We start from the raw sequence: 26,282 nt of genomic DNA on the forward strand, positions 1-26,282 counted from the left end.
ATAAAGACAGAGTTAAAAAAAAAACAAAAAAACGACCTAATATGTTTATTCATTATTTGTGTTTTTAGCATTTAAACGTCATATATCCCGTGCGTACACAGCCTATAGCATCAAACAACCCCGGTGTTGCAGTGATGTGGTTACCGCAGCAGCCAACCAGCTTCACACAACTAACTCTTCTAATACGAACAACCCCCTATCTTCAAATCAAAACTGCTCCGGACACGCTGGAATCACCCCTCGGGGTTTTGAGCGATTGCTCCCTTGAGCACCGACAGGCTGACTGTGAGCAACACTGACTCAGCCTTTGTCCCCGAGAGGGGACAGAGAAATTCTCTGAATTCCAGGGAAACCATCAAAGCACCAAGGAGGAGGGCATCCCTAACACCCCCTGTCACACACACACTTAAAACAACAAATCCTCGTACTCATTTGAATATTTGCAGTGTCGTGTCCTTTACCAAACTTCAACATAAAAAGTATTTTCAGGCCTAAAAATGCCTAATACCTGAATCTTTAAATGCTCACACTGAATACTTGAACTGTTTACCTCTCAATCTAAATCTAGGGCAAAAGACCAAGCCCTTTGTTGCACCCCCCCGGGGTGCAGATCACATTTTCTTAGCAACAGGCACACACGAAAAGACACCCCACAAAGCCTTGGATTACAATTTTAGTGTACAGTATATGACGGAAGAATAAGTGTCTGCCAACAGAAGTGGTCTACAGGCCCTGTGTGTGTGTAAAGAAGCATGTGTATGTATCTGCATCCCTATCCCCAGCACACACACACAAACACACACACACACACACACACACACACTCTCTTCTGTAACCGTGTACTAGGAATGAGAGTATGGGGTATGGGTGCAGCGTTGGGGCCCTGGGGCCTCCGTCTTCCTCATGAATAACAAGTATTCAGCACAGCAGACAGACTGCTGTAATACACACACACACACACACACACACACACACACAGTAGGACTAGGGCAACATCACAACAGTAATATGATGGAGGTTTCTCCGCAGCCACAGCACCATGACAGCTGTCTAAAGGCTGCAAATATGTTTCCTGTTCTTTTAATTGCACAATCATGATTTATGGACTTATCTTTTAGTTCTACTGCCATAATAGACCTGGTGTCTACCTGCATTTATGAGCTGCTAACACTTAAATTACTTTCTCAACTTGGTGCCAGTGGAGAGTTTTGTTGTCCTGCGGTGGCCTAAACGCTGGCTTAAAAAGCTGAAATAACAACTAAATTATGGAGAACACTTGCTGCTCACATTTAAAGCTACTGCATATCAGCAAAAAATATTGCCACTGCTGCCTTCACCCCAAAAATATTAGCATCGTGGCTAGTCACGAACTGGTCAATATGCGAAAAGCGCTCACCATAACCCGCAGCCCACAGAGAGGGGGGGGGGGGGGGGGGTAAACGTTGCTGTGGTAACGCAGCAAACACACAGAGACAGCCACAAACATCCAGGCAGCCATCTGAATGGCTGAGGGGAGGGCAGCTCACGCCAACACACAGACACACAAGCATCAGTGCACCGCAGCCAGGGCCACGACCCAGCGTCACTCTGTCCCCCTATGAAAGGCAGATTGTGAGGGCTATTTCTGGAGGGCCTGAAAGGCTGCAGCCCTGCTCCGGAGCGATGGAGGAAGTGGCTGCCCACAGGCAGGCACTGCTGGCAGCGTCACACACACTCCTCTCTTAACTCACTCGCTTCATCTTGCTTGCAGTCTGCGAGGTTTCTATTTCCCCTCCGAGCTTCATGTAGCCTCATGTAGACCTTCGCTTGCAGTCACACTGAATGCACCTGTGAGCACCCCATGAAATCACAGCTTTGTCACGCTAACGGAAATCCCTACTTCAATACTACAGCGACAGTGTGAATCAAGTATTTCATGAATGTTCAATAGTGCCAAATGTATCCTGCCGTAAGACATCTTGGTGGTCCAGGGGTTTGAGGCGCCAACCACAAACTGCAACGTGATTTGTTGTTGGGCATATAACTGTTTCCCTCATTTCCTGTCATCTCTCTACTGTTTGTGACATCAAACATCCTTACAAACACCTTACAAATCAAAATACAAAAAAAGTTACTTGATCACACTGATCCAACATTTAATATTGCCATAGAGCAGTCCTGCTCACTTATTTCCAACATTGCCAACAATGGCTTCATACCAGAGGAGGAGGAGCTACCGCAATATAAATGGTATAGCAAAATCTTCATGGTGCATATGGTCCTATTGCCCAACCCCAACACATCCTGCATTGAAAGTGATTTATTAACATATCTAGTTGCTGAACAGGAACAGATACAGCCTGAACTCTGGCTCTGTCATAGGTAGGGCTGGTTGTCATTTGACATTTCCTATACGTGACTTTGCATAACATGTTTTTCTACAGGTTTTCAAGTTAAATGTTGTCTAAACACAAGCAGCCATGCCTAGCTAGAATTGGAACAAAAACATGATTTCAATTGGGACCTACCTAATGAAAGAATATGTAAAAATGAGTACGAATCTGAACATAAAATAAAAGCCAGTTTTTGATTTCTGATTCCAAGCCACTACAGCTGAATACACGCATCACCGCCAATCAGTCTGGCGTCACTACGTTAACTCAAATCTGAGTCAAAGTGACAAAGCTGGCCATAAAACTGGTGTCAGAAGTGAAATGTGAAACTATTTGGCTTACACAGCTGACACCACAATCCAGGCAAGAGTTGCGGCACACTGCTTGACGGCTTTGGTTTGGTTTAGTACGGTGTCATAGCACCCTTAATTCTTACAACACTGTATGACAGCGACAGAGACAACCTGAGATTTGCAAACACAACAGCCTGCTCAGTCCGCCCTGTGTGCACCTCTTTGTGCCCTCGCCGGCCCTCTAATGTTATGAATGGTCCTGGCTTGACTGCAAGCCGTAGGGGTGTGTGTGTAGAAGAAGCTGGGCTCTGGCTGTCACTCCAGCCTGAAAACAACCATCCTGCCGCCGTAGAAATGACCAACACCCTCAAACTGCACCGCCAGAGCCACACAGATGGAACAACAATAGAGCCTGTATGTTAGCGTTTGTGTTTGTGTTTGTGTGTGAGTGCATGTGTGTCTCTTTACTGTCTTGAATGAGACCGCCTCACACAGTTGAACGCACACAAACACACGCCCCTTTCTTGGTTTTCAGACACGCACGGGGAGAAAATCTGGATTCTCGCTCTAAACACCAGTCTCCCTCGGGCCCTCTCCCCAGTTTCCTGTTTGGGCCTCAGACTGCGTATCCATTTAGCTGCTGGGTCCCCAGCGCAGTGGAGGAACCGCTGTCAAAACACAGTGACATGCTGTGGAGTTTCTCAAGAGACCCTTGCAAGGAGGACCACACCCCGTCAACTATGGATTCTTCCCCACCGACAAGCAGCCATCTTGGCTCTAAGTAAGATCCACTGATAGTATCTAAGCATCTAGGCTGAACACAATGTAAGCAACCTGACACCTCACAGACAAACTGAGAGGGTGAATGGAAGCTTTGAGGCTCTGCCCTGGGGTTAGCATCTGTTAAGACTGCCAAACTGTCTCTGTGTATTTAAAAGTGAACCAGGAACAAGAACTCCATCTAAAATCGTTGAAAAGTCTGTAAGAAACAGTTCCGCCTGCAGGATGTTCGGTTTGTAAACACCCACAGGGTTTCTGTTGGTGACAGCGCTCTGAGCAGCAGATGAGCTGCGATGATGTCAGCCCTGAAAACCTGTCAGTGCCCACGCTTACAAAACATTCCACTGACTGAGTGACAACCAGCAAACACACACACACACGTAGACCGGATGCATGAAATATTTAGACACAAGAGGAAACTCTCCTGCGCTTCAGAATTCCTGGTATTCTTATGATCGAGGACCATTCATTCTTGATTTGTAGCCAAGTGTTTCCCTTTACAGTCACTTAGTGCCAGCAGCACCACGGCAGGAAAAATTAAAATACAACCTAAAATTATGTACACATGCGCAAGAATTTGGATCGTCAGACTCCATAACGTCGACCCCCCTCTCTGAAATCTACTACTGACACTGTTGCAGACATTGATTATTGAATGGTGGGCTTTCAAGAGTAACATGTCCACATGTACAATATTAAAAGCGCTAAAAATGGTAACTTGCTGTCACCAGACAAACTAGACGAGCATCAAAAGCAAAGACTGCGCAGAAGCATTGATCTGACTGCAGAGGGTGTACTTAGGAGGTTAATGATGGATGCCGTCGAATGATGCTGATGATGCTGACGATGATGATGATAATGATGGGAGTAATCTCATTGCAGCTACTGGAGATGTCTAACACAACAACATGGCTCCACCTAGAAACTTTAGCATGGAGTAAAGTTACTGTAAACAGTAAGGCAGCAGTAGTGGGGCAACGCCAACAATCATCATCACCCTTAAGTGTTTGGTTTTACAAGGCATGGGAGCCTTGATCCATTAAAAGCCATTGTGGCTTTATTGTCTGGTTCCCAGATGCTTTTTTTTTTTTTTTTACAGGCTTGCTCGGCTCTGCATCGCACTCAGGCAGGAAGGAGAGTTTCTGCAGCGTTTGCAGTGTCCACGTTATAACATCCTGTATTCACCCACTCCCCCCCCACACTCCCTGGAAAAAAAAAATACAAGATGCAATGAGTGCAATCAAATAAGTGATGTAGGTTGCTCCAGCGTCACCAGGATGAAAGCCAGTTCTCTGCCTGCTTCTAGCTGCAGAGGGCTTGTCATGTCACAATTTGCCTCTTCTGAATAAATCATAGGCAAAAATCCACTCTAAATAAAAGACTCTACCACGTTACAAGCTGCATGCTTCCATCGGATGGGCGGGTTGAATATTTCATGATTAAACGGGCCATTATACTGCACATATCTAGGCCAAGGCTCAGGCTGAAGGGAGGGGGGGGGGGGGGGGGGCTCAGATAACGGTCCAAACCCCGTCCCAACAACACAAGGGAACAGAGCTCCGGTCCGAGGGGGCTCAGGGAGGGGCAAAGCCATCTGGGTTAATCCACACAAAACACAGACAAAGAAAACAATCAGCAACTCCGCCGAGGAGAAGCATCGATTTCCAGTTTAAAAAATCACGCTCAGCATCAAGTCCAAGCGGAAATCAGCAGGACTTTCGTGGTCTGGCTGTCCCAAGTTGCTGCTCAGGACCCTGCAGCCACATCACTGACAACCCGCTGTCCAGCAGACAGTCCTGCTTCACAAATGCCGCTTTTTAAATGGCGACCGTTGCACTTGTAGCATATGTTAATGAGAGGCAACTTGGGAGGATGCAGCTGAAACTGTGAAACGAGTGAATAAATCCGTCTTAGGTCACAGCCGACCAAGCAGCCAGCCCCCCTCAGAGCTAGCCCGGCTAACGTTAGCTCTTAGCAAATAAAGTTAGCCCAAGTTTGCTGTCAACAGAGTACGACCATTTGTTTTGCTAAAGCTAAAAACACGTCTGGAAGTTAGGTATTGCAATGGAGTTGTGCATTCAGCTAGCGCCCCCGTCAGAAATGCGGGACACCAGCTGACATGCTAGCATTTAAGTACACTAATCCCGTGAGGCCTGCGCGTCCCCGGCCCAGAGTTGACGGCTAACTGCCAGCTGACAGTGCCTCGCCACGGCCAGTTGTGAGTGGCGGCCCGGCCCGTCCCCGCCTCCCTCCCCGCCTCCAGTTTACCCACAGCTAATAATACGCCGTTAAAGCTAGCAGGCTAACTCAAGCACCCACCTCGCTTGTCGAGGTCGTAACCGACCACTAAAAAGTAGTCGGCGAGCCTGGCCATCTTTGGAGCTCACGGCGACAAGCCTTTCTCGCTAAATCCTCTTCTCTTTTCGCCGTCAATAGTCCATTTACGTCCTACCGGCGACAGACACATCACTGGCGACAGTAGCATCCTTCCAGCTGCACCCCGCCGCCATACTGTCAGTCTGCCTTGCCCTGACAGCGGAGAGTCGCGAGTCTGCGCACTGAGGGACTTCCAGGGAGGGGCTGCTCGGCAGGAATGTCCCATGTGAGGAGCCAAACCAGCTCAGGGGCCAAAAGTCTAAACCCCGCAGTACAGTCGCAAGAGGGGTAAAAGGTGGTGACGATTCTAGGAGCCCTGAACTGAGGAGGACCCACAAAACAATCCACTGGAAATATTACTTCAGGGCTGCGCAGAATTAGTGAATTGATAACAACAAATAATTTATTATCCCATGAAGAAAATTGCTTTTCAAACGTCAGGCATTTGATTGTTCCTTGGGTTAAATCTGGTGATTTTTAAATTATTATTTTTTTACCACTTATTTGATAAAGTAAAGATGGATAATTAATGCCAGAATTCTGTTAATCCAAAAGAGGGCCCTTTTAATTGGGAATGTGGGTTAGACAATTAGCCCTTGCTCAACCAAGGAAACCTGCACCTCATGCAGTTTGAACCCTTTCTTTCTGTGGTACATACAGGGAGGAGCAGCATGGCAGGAATGTCCACCACAGGGGCTATTGCGAGTCTGACCTTCAGCTGGATGGGATGAATGATCTCTTTGCCCGCTGTGTTTTAGAGAGAGAGAGAGGGGGGGGGGGTCCTGAACCCACAGTTTGTGGTGGTTGTTTAGTAGGTAGGTCAAGTGGTGTATGTTTGTTTGTCCTCGAGCATGGTCCTGATTTTGCAGGGTGGGTGGTTTTTTTTTTTGCGTGCAGACTGCATTGATCATTTTGTTCAATGTGTTGTTTGTGTTTCTACATAATGAAAGTATACTAGCTAAGGCTAAAGGGTGAGTTCAAATTTTGTTTTCAAGTCTATCTTAAAACAGCACTCACGTACACATATGTAGGTTGAGAGAGTTAGCGGCCACTGCGAATCATTCCAGCTCTCTGTACTGTGCTGTGAAGAAATCCCCTCCTGCAGCAATTTCAATGTGAGTGATAGGGGACAAATTCCGCAGTCCTCTGTCTAATTGATTTGTTTGAGCGCATGTGGTTGGGTTTAAGTCTGTGAAAGTTCAACTGTAATATATTCTGTTTGTGGCGTGAAAGATCCAGCTCTAATGTGGGCCGTGTAGCTCCGCTTAAGTTTTGCTGAGGGGAATTAGTAGACTGGGAGGGGTGATGTGTCGGAAACATGTAGCCATTTAAAAAGCATAGTTCGGAATTAAAATTCAGCCATTAAGTGGAAGTTTTATAGACGTCCAAACACACAGCCGCAGAGCCAGACCACTTTAGTTAATGGACCATCCTTTTACAGCTTCAAGAAACATAAAATGTCAATGAGATAGATTTCACCAAACAGCTTGGGCAGCATTAATCCAAGTTTCTGTAGCCAAACGATTTCCCAAACTCCCGAACATTCATCTCTTTTATCACAGATATTTTCCCCGCTGACAATCCTCATTCTGGTTGCAGCCTTTAGTGAGCAAGCAGAGCAACCTCAGTGAGGAAAATATAGTAGATTATCAGGAAAAAGGGCTAGAGAAAAGCATGGCATGATGCTGCAGTGTCACTTTGGATAAGCAGATAACGTGTCAGTGGGATGTGAGGAAGGCCTGGTGGCCCGCATCCGCGTGGCCTGTCCTTGGCTGTCAGCACTGTAACGGCATCGAGAGAATTCCAACACTTCCTGCACTCTGCCCTTTGACCCAAAGTGCTTATCAGTCTCTGGTTGAAAACAATCCTGCGCATGAGACGTCACATTTTTCTCTTAAGAGCTCTGTTTTTCCCAACGCTTTCAGTAACAACTTGTCTCCCTCCTCTCTCACGCACGTTATCTGAGACTCGGGCCTGAGCGAGCGGAGGACACCCCCCGCTCTTTGATAAACACGGCTTCTGACAAGCCGAAGCCGTTGTTAGCGGGCGATAACATGCACCTCAAAGCCCGTCTGTGAATGCTGTTTTTCGGGGATTCGCGCTGAGGTCGCCACTGTGGTTTAGATTCTCGCAGTTGACGTTTGACTGTATCTTAACCTTGAACCACACTTGACACGTCGCCAGAGAGGCAGACAGCGGGTGAGAAAGAGAGATAAAGACAAAGACAAGAGCAGCTCAGTCTCTCCCAGACTCCCCTCGGGACAAGGATACACACAGTAATGAAGTTGTTTTATTGAAATAGTGATTCACAAATTACAGCTAGCAGCTGGTTAGCTTAGCTTAGCATCGCGACTGGAAACAGGGGGAAACGGTGTGTATCAACATGTTGGACGTGGAAATCTTGATGTCGACCTAAAACTAATCACTTGTTTTGTGTCGGTGGGGTTTTTTTTTTTTCTAGTGTCACAGCGCACAAAATACGCCATCTAGAAACTCTGAGCTCTCACTAATCCAGACTTTTTACCCACACTTGTGATTTTGTGGGATCATTCACATGCACTCGTGTTGTAATGCAGATTTTCCAACATGCACCGAAAGCAGCATAGGCAGGAAGACGTGTGAGACAACCATGCAAGTGCAGAGCTACGCTCACTTGGTAGATTTTTCATCTCATGTTTTTTTTTTTTTCTTGTTTGTCACCTTTTATTAAAGAAGAAGAAAGAAGAAGAAGAAGAAGAAGAAGAAGAAGAAGAAGAAGAAGAAGAAGAAGAAGAAAGCTGTCCCGTCACTGATTCTGTCTAGTTAACACAAGCAGCCCAATCAGAGCACAAAGCCACTCTCGGCAGGATGCAGCGACCATGTGACTTCCTGTCGACTAACCAACAGACAGGAAGTGGTTTTGAAGGCCTCGAGCACATCGCTGCTCTTCATGGGGCTATTCAGTGGACTTCCCTTCAGTGAAGCGTGGCGCATGAAGACGCCTCATTGAGCAGGCATTGCACCCATTAGTTTCACTCCCCAAAGAGTCACAGCGGCGCTTTCATTTGATGCTGTCACTCCGCTGAGTTCCACTCATGCAGGTATACGCACTATATTTTGTGGTGGATGACAAACTGCGTGCAAACACACAGACTGCCCTGTCTCATGTATCTCCCTGCTGTAACCGGAGCTCCTCTATTTCTGCCCACGCAAAGGCAATGTGGCAAAAGACTGTGTATACAGTAAACCGCTGTAAATCCTGATTTGTAACTAATGTGTTTTTACCCATAACACCCAAGGAAGATGACCACAGATAGAAAACTATGACAGTGTCAGTCTCCTATGCCATAAAAGTACAAAGTATTGTATTGTATTGCAAGTTTTATAGGAAAAAAAAAAAGCATTATATATATATATATATATAATTTATCCAAGTAAACAACATTTAAAGCGGTCCCCCAGCAGAGGCACATGCTCATCCCTTGTATGGGTGACGCTCTGGATCCTAAACTTCCCATAATGCATCTCCCAAGTGGCTTTCTGTTAAATAACCTCCTCGTGAGCAGTATCAAACGGATTCCATTTAGAATTGACTTTAAAGACCTGGCTTCAAATCCTTTTCAAATGTTCGTAACCGAGGAAGCAACAGTCAGTTTCAGTTCAAAATGAAAGCAAAACATCCATAATTCTAATTCTTCTGGCTTAAGTTTGGTAACATTAGCCTACATAAGATAATGGTCACACCACGCCAAGTAAGGCCGTGACAGCCAGACCTCTGAGCGCACTGAAAAGGTGCACGCTATTGCCAGTGAATTCAGCTTCTCATTTGTCCGACGAAGATTGTCTCTCGTGCGTCACGTGGTCTCACTTTGACTGCCAATCTGCCTCAGCGTGGTTGTCACATTTGGAATGAAAGTGGACTAACAATCAAAGTGCGGCGTGATTCAACGCTAAAAGAAAAACGCTCTCAACCCAGATTTGCATGAATGTGTTCAGATGTACAACAGAGCGAACAAAGCAGGCAGGTTTGGGACCTTTTAGCCTGGAGACATCAGTGGGATGTTCTAACCGCAATATCAAGGAAGCCATTCATCTCTGTATGATGGATCTGTGGCGCTGTAGTCAATCCCACTATGTTTTTCCATTTTTATTCCCAAACCACGGGCATTAAGGTGCCGCTGTAACACCAGATTTTGGAACCAGACTGCAGGGGATTAGCTCCCATTCAGCCACAGGAGCATTAGCGAGAAGTGATAGTGATAAGGCCTGACTCACGGGCAGTTCATCTAGTTCACCTCAAAGGTGTTGGATGGGGTTGAGGTCGGGCCTCTGCACCACAACCGGGCCAAAAACCATTTCTTTATGGCCCTGGCTTTTGTGCATGGGGGCATTGTCATGGTGAAAAGGAAAGTAACTATTGCCACAAACGTGGAAGCTCGGTTTTCTTCATCAGGCGCTGTGATTTCTGGGAGCTCCTGCTGTTATCAGCCACTTGTGTCCTTCGCCACCATCTTTCCCACACTGAAATCCAACCCCTCGTTTGTCCACAAAACTGGCAGTGTCCAGCACTGCCCCGTTAGCTCCCTCCTCCGAGGCCTCCTCCTCCCACACACACACACACACACACACACAAACACACACACACACACATACACATACACACCACTGCACTGGTGAGCAGCCATGCCAAACAAACTTGACTGAGAGGGCTCGGACAGAGACAACAAGCCGTTCAAACAAACTCGCTTGTACACCGTCTCAAACAAGCAATGCAAATAAAGTTTGCTGAAGCCCCCAAGAGGATGCTAACAGCGCGGCAGTGGGAAAATGTCTCCAAATGGACTTGTGCACCAGTCATTTTAAAATCAAAGACAACGCCCTGGCGTGTTTGCTTTTTTGTTCTGCTGGTGAATGACATTTGGTTTTGTATTTGGGAGGTTAACTCAGGCTGCTCCTCATGGGAAGCGCACACAACAGAGTCACTCTCAGCAGGGGCTGCTGCACGCTGCATTCTGCTGATGTAACGAGAGGTTCACTAGGGGGCAGCAATCATTAGACTACCACACTGTGGCTCTTGGATGGAATAAACCTGAGTCAGTGGGAGAAGGTTGGATTATTTCACTCTAAAATAGCCATAAGACAAATCCCAACAAAGACTGCGGCACTTATTTGTGCAAGGAGTCGGGGGGGGGGGGGGGGGGGGGGGGGGGGGGGGGGTAGAGGTGTGTGATCCTGAGGTGTGGTCTATTTTGCTCATGATGAAACAGACAAAACAAATCTTGCTAAAATGTTAGAAATATTGATGCAAAATGTGTTTTACAGTACAGGGCAGACAAAAAAAGGGGTCTGTTAAGAGGCAGGGGATGGAACACTCTAGCATCACCGGCCATGACACCTGGGAAAACATTCAGATCAGGTGCTGCGAGGCAGGAAGAACATGCACTTAAGCAGATAAGCTGTTGTTTAGATACATGAGCTGGTAGTCCCCCCCCCCAAAAAAAACGGGAGACAACCAGATGTTGTCCCGAAGGAGCTTAAAGTCCTCCTCAAACCCGCAGGTGTTGTGTGTTTCTATATGAGCCCCTTCAGCTCAGCCGCTGAGGATTCATTTGTTTTGTATCAGACGCCACCTCAACTCATCAAGCTGCTGTTTATGGGCCTTTTGTGGCGTGGGAGTGTGGCTAGCAGGTAGCGGATTGAGGCTACCAAGGGCTTCAGCGTTTGCTGCAGATGAATCCTCGCGATTTGATTTTTTTCAGCGGCTTCGTTGGCTCCAAGGATTGCCGGGTTGTGTTGTGCATACAGCTCGTCACTGAAAAGACTAACGACTAAAGACTAGACGCTCTCTGGCTGACGCGTACACGTGGCAGCTGGCTTCGCCGTGGTCAGTGTTTGCCTTTGTCGCGCCTGACGAGACGACGCTGCTTATTTGCACCGTTTACGCAACCTTTTGGAGCAGGCTGGTGTCCCAGTCTCACCCATTCAAAGACAGGGAGGGCTGCGCAATCAAGCAGGGGTTCCCTCCTGCTCTTTGATCAGTCGAGTTTCAAAGCCACAGTGCTCCTGCGCTGCGTCGGCCCGGCCCGGCCTGGGCCCTACACAGCGCCCGTTCATGTTCGCTAATTGCCGCCAAGTAAAAAACCAGCTCGTCCACTGGGAGATCAAAGCCCGGCGGAGGGGCGATTCACTGGCTGCTGTCACATGCCAGGGAACTCTTACATAAACGGGTCAGGACCAGTGGAGAAGTGAGTGAGCTGTTTCCGCAGCCCGAGCCTGAGCGGTGAATGAGTGACCGTCGGCCGCCTGTGTTGGGAAATGTCTCCTGAATGATTGTGTCATCGCAGCCAAAATCCAATAGGTACCACTGTGGGCTGTGGCTGAAGGTCAATACGCGATATTCAGCGTGAATGAATCAACCCTAAGTCTCGGGAGAAAGTCAAAAGGTCAGAACTCACCCCTGACGACACTGCTGTGAGCCCCACGATGTTTGTTTCACTGACGAATCGCACTAACTCTGATGGTGTGTTGTAACCACGAGGGAAACCACGCAAGGCCATCACAGAAAGGCCTGAGCCGAGCTGTGAGATGATAGCGAGAGGCGCGAGAAGTTGGCACCCATCACCGACAAACCTGCCTGAGCGAATATCACTCACGGGGGTGGGGGGGGGCTTCACATTACACGCAAGGCCACATAGCACATTTAGGCTAAAACCCTCGGTTGGCAAGAAGTGTGCAGTACAATACACAGAGCTGTGAGGAGTTCATGGCACTCCTGGCATTGTCTCACTGTTAAATCTCATGGATTTGTGATGTTTAATGCTTTCGTGTAGTTATATCACTTCCTTTGCTCGACCGTATTGGCTCAAAACGTAACGAAACCGGGCTTTGCGCCTTTGCTTTGGCTGATTTCTTCTTGCCGAATGTTAGCAGGACCGACGCAAATGCTGGTATTTAGGCTGACAGTTTAGGTCACGGCCCGTTTACTGATTTCAAACTCCTTCTCCAGCTGCTGGAAATGTGTCAAAATGTACGCGATGCAATTAAGATTTGCAGTGCTAAAGTGTTTTCTTCTGCGCAGTTCTAAAGAATGTCAGGCCACGTGTGTCAGATTCTTTGTCATATTTAGCCCCCCCCCCGGCTGTTCCTCTAATGTATTATTATTCTTACATTTGAGTCAGAGAGCTAAGCATCCAATTTTAGCGGAAAAAATTAAATACACAAAATATAAACCGTTGTTCTGAAGATATTTCCAGAATCCTCAAAGACTCCTCTCACCATCCTGATGATATGATGATAATGATGATTTCCTAATCACGGCTGAAAACAAAAAGAGAGAAAAAAAAAAAAATGGATCGTGGTTCACATTGTACAAACGGACACCCTGAGGTCACTGTGTTTCCAAATCCAAACAACAAAGACGGGCACCGGGAAGTGACACGTGTCCCTGCTCAGCTCGCACAAAAGAGAACCAAAAGGAATTGCTTGTATTTTACAAAAAAAAAAAAGAAAGAAATCCAGCTTTCTGTGTCAAGGCCTGGTGTTTATTTGGATGAAAAACTGGAGTCTGAGATGACTTTTGCGTCTGAAGTCAGAAGGCGAGCAACAAACATTGCATCCGTACATTCCTCATGGAGCCTCTGTTGTTGTTTCCCCCAGCACATGGATGCGCAGAGTCTTTCCAGTACCAGGAAAGGCGTCCACTCAACTGCTGACAACCCCGCTCGACGTGCTTTCTTGGAAAATGAATGTTGCGTAACCGCTTTTGAGGCAGGTTCAGGTGTATGCGTTCGTAGTGTGTCGCTGCGTCAGCCAATTGCGTTAGAAAGGAAGGAGGGGCCTCGGACGCACATGCTCACTAGTGAGGTGAAACAGGCGGCATTGGGATTCAGCTGAGTCATTAAACAGAGTTGTAAGACGCGTGTTTAGACATGTGACATATCTGCCCCTGCATCTGTTGTAACAGGTTTCAAAACACAACTGAAAGGTGATGGAGTCACAACTTTTAAGACAACTGCTGCACAATTTACACAATTGAGCCATGTATACACACACGGCAGTCCGCTTCCCACCAGGGGCCTCTTAAGTAACTGGAGAGGACACCAGTAAGCTGCGTGTGAAAGGAAACGTCCGGCTCAGGGTGCCAGCGACGCTCGGTGGTGGGGCTGTAGGTGTGACGGGGGGGGGCGTATAAAAAAAAAAGGTTCTTCTGGGGATTCTGTGAGGATTCCTGTGCTTCTTTCTATCTGCCCTTGCGCACTTGGCTGACGGCGACGATAAGAGATAAGAGGGAGGGGGGTTTGGTCAGGAAGACAGACTGCTCAAGAAATTCATGAAAATGTGGGCTATTTCCACCCCCCCCCCCTCCACCCACCTCTGAGTATACACATTTATACTGACAAGTAGTAATCCTTAGCATCCTGAGCTATGATCAGCAATATCCTTGTGGGGACTGATAAGTGTTTCTGTGGTGCTCAATAGTGAGTTCACAGCCACCTTCCATGCATTTTACAAAACACACTGTGTCACCACAATGCGTGATATTCCCAATGGGACCGTGCTGCTGAATAGTGATCTCACAGGGATTCTCTTATTTGCACCTATGATGCCACTGCAGTATTTTGATCACACTTACAGACTTTTAAAGTTTAAAGTCTGTGCTTTTTTTTTATAGTAAACCTGGCACGCTTTATGGTCTATATAAGCAGCTTTTTTTTTTTTTCTTTTTTTTTTCTGTAGTTTTTATTCTCAGCCACATCAGTGCGGGACATTCCCGAGCACGGGAGAGATCATGATATTACAGCACCTTTGCCTCCGAAATTGCCCACCGGCACTTGAGTCAGTGAACTCCGCCCACTCCCTATTTAAACCCACAATGTCACCAGGCGCTCAGCTTCACACTGTGGAGAACTTGATCTTGACCAACACTGTTTGGGATTCATGGGAGGATAAAAACAAAAAAAACAAAACCCCCAAAACAAAACAAACAAAACCCAGATTCTGAGCTGTAAACACCAAGAAGGTAAGACTTTTAACTTCCCTTGTGTTATGAGCAGGTTTAGTCATCCAGTGTAGCAGTTAACAGGAGTCTGTGCATATTTGGATATTTTTTTTTTTTTTTTTTTTAGGAGAATGTCAGATCTTCATTTGGGTGCAGAAGTGTGATGGGTTGTTATTGTAGTGGAGGTTTAGAAGCAGAGGGGTTTTTTTTTTTTTTTTTTTTTTTTTAACGTGTTTTGCTGTGAAAAGCTTGTCATCAAGTGAAGGCTCTAAATGAATGAAATGGGAGTTAAATCACTCTCACAGCTTTTTACGTTTGACCGTGAGCAGCAGGTTCACTGATCATGTTTTGCCTCTGCTTTCTCCAAAGGATTCATCCACAACCCCCCCACCCCACTCTGCCGAGCTTGGATATCTGAACCCAAACATCAAGCTCCTGGGAGCCCTTTTTTTTTTTTTCTCTCTCTTTTTTTCCTTATTATTATTATTTTTTTGTGAGTGTTTGAGTGTTTATTTATTCCCCCCCGCCCCCCCCCCCCCCAATCCACCCTTGGGATTTAAAACTTCGCCCGGTCCAGTGTGGTCGCCCCCTCCTTCCCAGAGAGGGCGCAGAGTTAAAGTTGGCCCGGAGATGCGGTCCCTTCTCCCGCTTACTGTGTATTGCATCAGCCTGGTTTCCCTCCAGCAGCTGCTGGCTCTGCCGGCTGAGGAGCGTCCCAACAGGTAGGACCGCTTACTTGGGCCACCAGGCCCCCGCTTTATTAGGCACGGAGACCCGCTCCTCGCTTCTGATTGGCCGAATCGCACTTTTAAAAACACAGCCTTACAAGATAGACGCACCTGGAGCCGCATTACAGTTCATTTAAATATGATTCCGCAAGACCTACTTACAGGCGCTTAATGGCAACTTTTGACCTGCTTGGCTGGGAGCTAAAGCCTAATGTCATATTCATGAACACACGTAGGCGTTATAAGATATTAAATAACGTGTCGAACGCGGGTTTTTCTTTTCTTTTCTTCTTCTTTTAACGTGTGAATACGTCGGCGTTTCTTGTTTTAAGCTAACACATCCCTCTCCACGGCCTCTGGCGGAGTCATTTCAGGCGAACTGTCGCATTTTCCCAGCGGACTTGTTCAACAACGCGCAGTCAGACGCCACGACTGGACGCGAACGCGGCACACCTGAAGCGGCCTCAGCTTGAGGGGCTTGAGGTGTGCTCCCCAGCCGCCGGAAGGCTGAGCCGCTGAGCCTGTGTTAGGAGGGGGGGGTGGGTTAACTTACTGTGTGCAAAAGTGAAAGTGCTGTGTTGTGTCGGGCAGATAATGGAGACTGCAAGGCCAAAGGCTCCCCCGTGATACAGTGAAACACTTGCCTCTCTCCTTGAGATAAGCCCTGCCTGGCAGTGTTAGGCATTGCCCTCTCACATTCAAACAAACCAGTACAGCTATTTAAACTGAAATCCATTGCATTTCTCTAATATAACATTGTGGCACGTTTACCTAGTGACCCCGTTGCGCTTTGTAGTTTTCCCCATAAGTAAATTGTGAAGTAAAAGGCTGCGGGGGTTTGAAGTGGCCGATCACGAGGCCGTGGGGTGAGATGGGAGGCTGAAGTGTAAAGTGTGTGTGTCAAGCGTGTGAAACCTGTCCTGCGTTCTGCATTTTGCTGCAGGCGACCCACATTTGACTGCATCGCCGGAGGTCACCGCTGCAGTTCGTTGCTGTTCACAGCACAATTCAAGGGTTCATCTCGATCCCAACAGCCGTCACATGAGTAACTGTTTCATAGAGGTTTTGTTTGATCGAATCTCCCTGTGATCCCGTAGGGAAAAACCAGTTTGCCTTTATGAGTAGCCCGGCCCCGGAAATACCAGCACGGGCTATTGTAAAGGATCTCGTGGCACCTGTACTTTTCCACCCCTTAAGTGGCAGACCTTTTAATTGCAATGCCCTGCGTGAAACACTAGGCAACGGCACGACAACCAGTTTGATGACTTGCAGCAGTCCGAGCGTGCATGCTTTGATGCGTGCGCGAGGGAGGCCTGCCAGCGATGCAATACGTGTGTGGAGTTGCATTGTTGTGGGAGCAGTGAGGAATGTGGATGAGTTGGTGTGTGGATGCCCCCTTCTGGTGGATTTTGGATCCACAGCTGCTGGGTTAATGACAGGAGGGAGGGAGGGAGGGAGGGAGACTCAGTGATGGGATGTGGAGGCCCTGGACAAAGGCAGGCATGGGCCCCCCCCCCCCCCCCCCCCCCCCCGAAGGCCCCTCTGACCGTTCTTTACAATCCAAATGATCCACATTCGGTGTTGTGTCGGATCCTGCAGTAAGGCAGGTGAAGAGTGAAGGGGGTTGGAAGAAAAGCACTTAGCATCTAATACTGATAACATAACGTGGTGTAAGAAGAGTGGAACTTTCCTGCAGGTGGCCATCTCTTGCGTGTGCGTGTGTGTGTGTGTGTGTGAACGGTGGACACCTGCTGCTGAAAACCCCCGCATCCGCTCTGTGTTTGCCCCCGGCCTCCTTCACTGCACCTGCCCGGCACTGTAAAACCCCCATCGTTCCCTGTCGGGGGGGCCATTACCGGCACGGGTCATCGTCAGCGGTTGTACATCTTTCACGCTTGGCATGGCGTGTCCCTGTTTGCTGCTACCCCTTGTCACTGTACAGCATGTACCCGGCCTCACCAGGCGGGCATAACTTAAACTGAACCCTGACCAGCCAGCAGGCGCAGTCCAGCAACACATCTGGACATCTGCTGGGGGTTGAACCTCTATCTTAATAAATCCCACTACTTCAAATCACGTGCCTGAAGCTGATTCAGTGATTTACAGCATTGTAAATACACTCACCGGGGGGGGGGGGGGGGGGGGGGCCTGCGGTTGGGTAGTGTCACTTTTATGAAGCCCTTTGCTGTAGATCACAGTCTATACAAATATATTTCACTCTGACAACGCTGTCGATCCCCTGCCCCACGTGCCTCCACATCTCTCATAAATGTCCTGTCGGGCTTTTATTAGGACAGTAAATTCTCCCTCTTCTCCCCCATCGAGCACACGCTGTCCTGTTACCACCACATGCTGACGGCATGATAACGACGGACACGGCTACTGTGCATTTTGTTTTTATCTGAACGCTGAGCGTGTCCGAGCTCAGATGCCCGTCGTTCCTTCCCTGTTCTGTCCTTAGTGTCCACGATGTCCCTCTCTGTCCTGATAAGGACACGGCAAAAATCCCACTAAGGCGCTGTGTAACAGTGCCTGACGGGCGCATTCCAAACAAGGAGAAATTGCACGTCCCTGGGATCACACGCAATGCATGCCCTTCATTGTCGTTTTACATAACATCTTGTGGGGGGTTTTTTTTCTTTTCTTTTTTTTTGTTGTTGTAAGGGAAAATAGCCGGGGCTCCGCAGCCAAACAACAAGTTAAATATGGCTTTAGCAGCGAAGCGGCTTAGCAATACAGATTCCAGAAGTGGGAAGCACTTCCAGACGGAGGACATGTAAAGCTGATTCGCGGTCAAGCCTTTTATTACATCAAAACCGTCCGTCCTGCCTCTGCTGCTCCTCCGGGACCAGGGTACGGTGACATGACCACGCCAGCCTGCGCGTGTATATGTTGTGGACGCTGCGAACTTTTCCAAGGCCAAATAAAGGCCGTGTTTTTGTTGTTAAATCATTAACCCACTCTTGTAAGCATAGGTTTGAACAGCGTGGGGTTCAGACGTTCCAACGTAGGCACTCTTAGAATAATATTTACCCGAGAAACAGACTGAATTCATCTCACACGGGGGGGGGGGGCTGACTTGTTCATGTTTGTTGAACCGCTCGGCACATGCAGTTGACTTTGGGTCCTTCCTCTTGATTTGATATCTAAATCCCGGCATGTTTACACCCTGTCAAGGAACAACAAGAACATCACTCTCGCCCTTATCGCGTGTGCGCTCGCAGAATGTTTGAAGCCAGGCCCCTGCTGTAAATCTCCCCAAGAGAAGCCTCCTCTTGTGTGTGTGTGTGTGTGTGTGTGTGTGTGTGTGTGTCTCCTTTAATTCGTTGCATGTTGCAAACAGGAATGTTGGCTTGGACCGCACAGAGATATATATCTATATATATATATATATATATATGTATGTACGGTCTAAACAGTCGCACGGCTCCATGGGGGTCAATCTGACCAACGGCGGGCTGAAGTTGAGGAGGAGCTGCGAACAGGCAGGCAGAGAATTCCACTGTGGATTAATGGTTAAGACCTAAATTCCACCCTCTCACATCCTTAAAGAGCAGGTTTCTACTCCGCACAGAAAGCCACGGAGGCATGAACACGCATGTATACTGTGTGTATATATATATATATATATATATATATATATATATATTAAAGGGAAGGGAGGGGGGAGAAGACCTGCTGGGATGTTGTGATCGTGAATGTTTTGTCTGCTCGCGTTGCAATGATGTGGCCTCAGAGCAGACGGTTGGCTTTTAACTTGTGCGTGTGTGTAATTTACCGGCTGTGCACTAAGTGAGCTCAAGGTCCAGTTTCGCTTGCATAAAGGAAAATCGCCTCCCGACCGAGGAGGTCGGTTATGAAAGCAGAACTGCTCCCGAACAAGCAGGCCCAGTGTCCCCCCCCCCCCCCTCCCCCGCACTGTTACCGAGTGGGAGATTACAAACGAATGTGCCATATTTACTGCTGATTAAGGCTGCCCTCGGTAAACTCCGGCCTCTCTGGGTAAAGGCTGGAGTTGTGGGTAAGGCATCAGCGTACTCCATCAGAAGTTCTCGGCAGATGGTCGAAGAACTCCCCGTCTGAAAACATGGCGCTCGGCTTTTCAATAGAGCTGCAACGCGAAACTGTCGCGATAACCGCTAAATTATTTTACGTCACTTTTTGGAGCAAAAATGTAAAACGTTTTTCTGGTTCCGGCTTCTTAAATGTGAAGTGTATTTGCTGCTTTTCTTTGACGTTTACGACGAGTAAATGATAGCATAACCCGGCCCTTAGGGTGAGGGAGGACGTAACCTCTGCAGGGTCAGGGATTGCGGTCGGTTTTAGGGAGGGCTTTCCCTCCTGCAGGAAGGGCACGGCAGCTGAAAGCTTGCCATCAGCGTGGGGTGGACTCCGGCTTCCATTCCTCGCCTTAAAGGCAGCAATGGTGTGAGGTGAAGTTGACAGAAGAAAAACCAAACAAGGCAAGCACAAAGGACTGGGGCTTGGCCTTTTTATCGAACTGTAAAATCCTCCGAGATCATCTCCAGTCAAAAGGAATTTTAGTTTAAAGCCCTTAAGCTCGGCACAGCGGGCAGAAAAATGAAAGACAAAGCAGCTTGGGCGTCTTTGATCGTCTGCCAATCATGGAGATCTCCGTTACCCTCGAGTTGCGGGTTTAGGCTCCTAATGGCCAAATTAGTCTTGTGAGATCAGATGTGAGATCTGCTTCCGGGCAGGCCGACTCTGGACTTGGCTCTTGGCTTTGCCCTCCATTAAACATGCTTCCCACGGCCATCAATGTGAGATATGTCATTTATATTTGCCCGAGGGAACTGCTAGCACCTATGCGATGAGTCTTTGAATTCAACTGAAAGATATGGAGCGAGACGAGCGAGAAAACCGATGCATCGGAAATCTTGACCTCTGGAGTCCAAACACCTGACACATTTAACCTTATGTATATATATAGAGAGCAAACATTATAATCCTTACTCTTAACCAGGAAGTATTCTAAGTAGTTGTTGTAGCACAGTCATGGGGTCCTTGGGGGGGGCCGTGCTAGCCACTTCAGATGCCGTTGCTGGTCCAATTGGTTTCACTGGGAGCGATGGTGAGCCGAGCGAAACGCAGGCCGCGTTCCTGTCCGCACTTTTATTAGTCTCACGCTCAAATGAGACAATTACCTAAGTGCACCACGTTTACTCAGGTACTCTGGCGGGGGTGAGTGAGAGGTCAAAGGCGTCACGGCCAGCAAACGGACAGCTTTTCTTATGTAACAGTCCGTTCTCTGCAGGGTTTGCAGCTAATCTCCAACACGGTACAAACAAAGCTAGATTACCAACCTGGGAAAAAGCGGGGTGGCGCCTCTGGGCTCCAGACCCTCAGGGCTCCAGACCCTCTGGGGCCCAAATGATAGAAGAATAAAGTCAGAATAGGAATCACAACGTGTCACCGATTTTTAAATCTACCCTTAAAACAGTGAAAACACTATGCAGGTACAATAGATATACAAACTAATACAGAAATACAGTATATATAGCCAGTTTGTTGTTTTTCTTATGAGAGTGTTACATACAAATGTAACAGACATAGAGCAATTTGGTGCTGGGCCACCGCTGCTGCCTTGTGACCCATGTGAACAGCTTTTCCCGTGCAGTCAAATGCAGCTTTCACTCTGCAGACCAGGTGGGTGTAACTTGGTGATGTGGCACCACGGCACACCGAGCCCGTCCTGGAAATAGTGCTCGCCTCCCTCCGTCTGTGGCCTGGCGTTTCGCACAACTATTTACACAGCCGCTGCCACTGTTGGACAGCCGGCCGTCTGCAGGCTACCAGGCCGGGCCAGCAGTGAGCCAGCAGCTGAACTGGCAGAGTGAACCGAAAGCTTCTCCTCAACACGGAGGAATCCCAAACCCCACCACGGCGCAGGCTGTGGGAGAAGCCTGTCTGCTGTGATGTCTCACATCTCCACCTCTCACCATGAGTAAGGACCGAGCGTTCATAGGGAAATAACTCCAGTCAGCATTTCACAAGCGGAACACCCTTTTTATAATTAGATCAAACATGGCGTCTCAGAACATGGGAAAATAGTACCAAACCAGATGCAGTGGAAGATTTTTTTTTCTTCCCCCCCCCCTTTGACTCAGCAAAAGCAAACGGTAGATCTGTTTGTCATGACGCTGTATTTAGACCTCATCGCAAAAGAAGAAGCTCCTGGCAACATTTAACATTTCCGTCCTCGTTATTCACGGGCTGCCAGGTGCGACAGCACTGTCCTGTTTGCTTCTCCTCGACCCTCCGCGGCGGTGACGGGGCGACAGCTCAGCTCGGAGCTGCAGGGTCAAGTTGTGCGAAAGCGACCGCCGTCGTCAAACAGTGAACAGATGGCGGGCGAGTCGGCGCTGTGTTTGCTGAACGGCCTGTACCACGCCGGCCCACCGCACTGCAGACAGAGCCCGTCCATCTTAACAGCTCATTAAGTCTGATGCGCAGTCTCGGAAAGCCACGTGTAAAGGGTCCGTTCACCCAAACTGCAAAAAAACAGATTTCAGTTAATTAAGTTAAGGGGTGGTTTTATTTGGTTTAGGCTTTAAGATCCTTTGAGACGTCCTTCTGTCTCGACCCCAACACAGTAGAGGTAAATGGAATTTTGTCTGTGGTGCCCAAGCACTGAAAAGTGACATTTCAACAGTTCATAAGCATCTTATCTTTCGGGAAACAATGTCCTAGTTGCTCTGCAATGCTTTGAGCAGCGCAATTCAAATTCCATTCAGCTCCATTGTATTCGGATGGTGCTAGACGTTTCAAAAGCTGATATCTGGGCTCGTAAAACCAGAACTATGCGCACTGCTAGATACTACAATATGTCATTTTGTGATTTGGATGAACCGGCCCTTTGTCGACAGATGCACTTTAAGTACTGAAAGGAGGCAGAACAGAGCTTTGTAAAACCCAGAAACAAACTGATTTGAGTCCAACTCATCTAGCTCTGAGCACGGGTTGGTTCCATTTCTCGAGTGAGACTTTAATGATGCACATTCAGGTTAGTTGGGGGCGGCAGTGTTGGTCGGTCGGTCCACCACTCTGGTCCAGACTTAACTATCTCAACAACTGCTACTTGACTGCGACTTTGGTGACGCCCTGACTTTTCCTCTAGCGCCACCATGAGGTTGACATTTTTTTGTTTTTTTGTCTCAACAACTGTTCTATACACGTATGTGTCCCTCTAAGGATGAATTGGAATAACTTTGGTGATCCCTGAACTTTTCTTCTCGCGCCATCACAAAGTCAAACTTTTTTTAATTTGTCGAAAGACTTCGATTTATGACCAAATTCCTGCAAAAGTAGCTGCCGAGCATGGCTGCAGACTCTTACCACATCAAACATGAGCTTGACATGAGTTTAGGAATTCTCCTCCATTTTTTTCCCCCGCAACATGTTACATGTCATTTACATTGAAATGTGCATTTTTGACGGTTCATACTCACACACCCCCGGGACACCATTTTCACCTGATTCCTCTTTCCTCCTCAGGTCGGACCTTCTCAACAAGCTCATCCACCGGAGAGAGGATACGGCCTCAGCATCAGGAAGCCAGACTGACATCGCCGCCCCCTCTTCAGCCCCCAGCCAATCCCCAAAATGGCTGCCCGGTGTCCTGAGACGCCGACCAGCTTCAGGAGTGCGAGGGGCCTCGCCGGCCATGGGGTGGGCACGACCCACTGAGGCTTCACAGATCGAGCGGAGGGTGCTGAGAGCTCGACGCCATGCCCACTCGGGATCGCGAGGTGGCCACCACTACCCGCAGCATGCCCAGCTGATGAGAGTGGGCTGCGTCCTGGGAACCTGCCAAGTCCAGAATCTCAGCCACCGGCTCTATCAGCTCATTGGTCAGAGCGGCAGAGAAGACTCGTCCCCCATCAACCCCAGGAGCCCCCATAGTTATGGATGAGTTAGTTGACACCCCCAAACACCCACAGCAAGTCTATCTATATCGCCATTTATTTATCTCTTAATGTGTTACTGGTAGTCTTTGCATTAGAGTTTGATGTAGTCCATAACTTTTCTATCTATCTCAAAAAGACAATCATACTACTCATAAATGTTGACTGAATCGTCTTTGAAACCCCCAGTTTGACTTCTCCCACCATCGTTTTTGCCTTTTGAAGGACGTCCAAGTCTTTTTTTGCGCCCCCTTCCACCCCCACCCCCCGAATGCTCAGAAGAAGCCAAGAGCGCCTCAGTTTGACGTCTTAATCCTGTTAATGTAAGAATGACGGCTTGTCCTCGACACCATCCGGTGGCCTGGACCTGTCTGCCAACTGACCTCCCCAGCGGTGGTTATCCCGCGGCTCATTGATCAAACACTTAAGCCCCTAATGTGGATTTCAACCTGCACTCAGAGCCGGAGCCCTGTCAAAACCAATGTCTTCCCAAAGACCTCGTAAATGGCCCAATGAACCCTTTTACCTCTCTTTTTTGTGCCCCCCCCCCCCCCCCCCCCCCCCCTTTTTGTCGGCTCTGGAACTCCCAGGTCGTTTCACAACTTCATATAGGCCTACAATTTCAATACGAACATCCCCCGGAGTATTCCATGAACTTTCAGTGAAACTGGGAATTCGTCACTCAGCAGGACTCTGTGTTTCAGGACCACAGTTTACATTTGAAACCAGCCACAGCACTTAGGTTACACCCGAGTTTAAGAGCACTTCGAGTCCGGACTTAACCACATAAACTCCACGCTGAAAAATGGAAAAGAAGAGGGTCAGCGCCCTGGAAGGAATCCGCACAGAAACCGGCTCCCCGAAGGATCAGTATCAATGTTGCATTACAGTGGCTTGTACACAGTAGGTGGCGAAGTGAACCTTGGCGCAGTGGTGTGACGGAGCCAAGGGCCACATTTTCCCCAGCGGAGGCCAAGTCTGAAATATTAGCCCTTTCACGTGATTCATAAGTTCCCCTCGCGAGTCAGGACTTTGGGTTGACAGCAGTATAATAAACCTGACCTAATCACTTCAGTCATATGTACCGCCACAGCAGGGGAGGGGGGGGGGCACACTCAACACTAAATATGAAGGCATGTGGCTTCCGCACATGTGCACAACATGCCCCAACAATTTTTCCCTTCTTCTTGCAGCATATTTGGGAGATTTTCCGGAGTAACATAGATTCTTATTCCGGAAAGAAACGTGGCTGTATCTCAAAACCAAAACCAAAAGTGACAAAATGAGAAAATATGGGGGGTTTTTTTCTTCGCTTTTTTTGGTTAAACCAAACCTTTAACCTTTAAATTCTGTGCCAATCTGTTTACACTGGGCAAGGGACCAATCGAGCAAAGTGTACTTTGAGGGCGTTTTGGAAAACCCAATCAGTGTTTTTCCTCTCACAGCCAATCCAATTGTATTTTTGTAGCGCCAAATCACAATCATCAGACGTTACGCCACGAGCACTTGAGGGCAGAAACCTGGAACAGACAGCGGACTCTAAGCAAAAGAGGTGTTTTTTGGGGGGGGGCGATTGTCTGTGATTTAGAAACACCATGTTTTGCCCAATTGGAGGTCATAATGAGTCCAATCTTTCAATAAAACACATTCGCCGCGAGGGTGTGACGAAGTAACAGCAACGTTGAAAAAGAATGAATGGGTAAAGGTCGCCTGCAGCGTACACAGGATTCTGCTGGCAGCCACGAGCGGCTCCATGTTCACACAGTAGTATTTTGACTGGGTTTAAAATCAGCCCTGAGACGAAGACGACGACGACGACGACGACGACGTCCAAAAGCTCTGCTGTTACATTGCGGGTTTCTAATGAGAGACCACAGCAACCAAAATGTCAGGCGTGGGAGTGCCCCGATTCCAAACACGTCGCGTCGCGCCATTCCAAAATAAAATGCCCACGACGTTTCCTTTTCTCTCTCTCTCTCTCTCTCTCTCTCTCCTGGTCTCTGAAACGGTGGGCGGATGTCGGGACCGAGAGTAGGCCTTTGTTGCTCTGCGTAAAGCTTGGCATCCCTCCGAGCGTCATCGTCAGTTCCAACTCACCAAATTACCTGGCAATACTTGACAAACCAAGTGACTTTACAGCATGTGATCTACATCATATCGTAATGTGTTCTTTTATAGCTTTAATCTGTGTCTCCTGATTCAGTTTCGTGTCTTTAGCCTAACACTTTCCTTTCATATTTAGACTCTCACCCACGTCCCGGCTCTCTTTCTCTCTTCTGTCTGTAAGCGGGGGGGGGGGGTTGCTGGAGGTCACAGGGTAATAAGCCGTGGTACCTTAGTCTTAAATCTAATCTGTTCAAAGGCTTGCTGAAGGTGAAAACATGCCATTCTCTCTGCTGTAATGGAGCTAATCAATGTCTCGTGACCGATCATTAAAAGGCTTTTCAAACGCTCTAAAACAATGGTGGATCTCTCTGCTTCTTAAAAAGTACTATTTCTCGCACACACACACACACACACACACACAGACACACACGCATGGTGCACGTGTGCGCGTATGTGCTTGAGCTGCTGTACGTAGCCTATCAGGACATTTATCTGGAGCATTGTGTTTGCTCCCAGTCTGTTTTTTCTTTCTGTGTGTGTGTGTGTGTGTGTGTGTGTGTGTGTGTGTGTGTGTGTGAGACATCAGTTCGTTGCGTCACGTCGCGCTGTGTGAGCAAACTGTGCACGACCGCTAATACCTCCCCCGTAGAAACGTTCTAGAGCTTTCACGGCTTTAAAGGAAAAGCACTTTAATGCAAACGCGCTTGTCGACAGTCTCTTGTGGG

General features: G+C 48.1%; 2 protein-coding genes across 2 annotated transcripts in view; one reads left to right on the plus strand and one right to left on the minus strand.

The window, feature by feature from the left end:
- sbf1 (SET binding factor 1) overlaps positions 1-5,933 on the minus strand; it is a 45,564-nt gene extending 39,631 nt beyond the window's left edge. Inside the window, exon 1 of the mRNA XM_070928697.1 lies at positions 5,765-5,933. Coding sequence (XP_070784798.1) covers positions 5,765-5,819 — 55 coding nt within the window. The 5' untranslated portion in view covers positions 5,820-5,933. The remainder of the gene's footprint in view (positions 1-5,764) is intronic.
- A 9,469-nt stretch (positions 5,934-15,402) lies between these two features.
- On the plus strand, positions 15,403-23,459 carry adm2a (adrenomedullin 2a). Its single transcript, XM_070929298.1, has 2 exons — positions 15,403-15,520; positions 23,042-23,459. The coding sequence occupies exons 1-2, from the start codon at positions 15,429-15,431 to the stop codon at positions 23,457-23,459; spliced, it is 510 nt and encodes a 169-aa protein (XP_070785399.1). The 5' UTR covers positions 15,403-15,428.
- The last annotated feature ends 2,823 nt before the right edge of the window (positions 23,460-26,282 follow it).

Source organism: Enoplosus armatus, chromosome 22 (genome assembly GCF_043641665.1).
Source record: "Enoplosus armatus isolate fEnoArm2 chromosome 22, fEnoArm2.hap1, whole genome shotgun sequence".
Lineage (NCBI taxonomy): Eukaryota > Metazoa > Chordata > Actinopteri > Centrarchiformes > Enoplosidae > Enoplosus > Enoplosus armatus.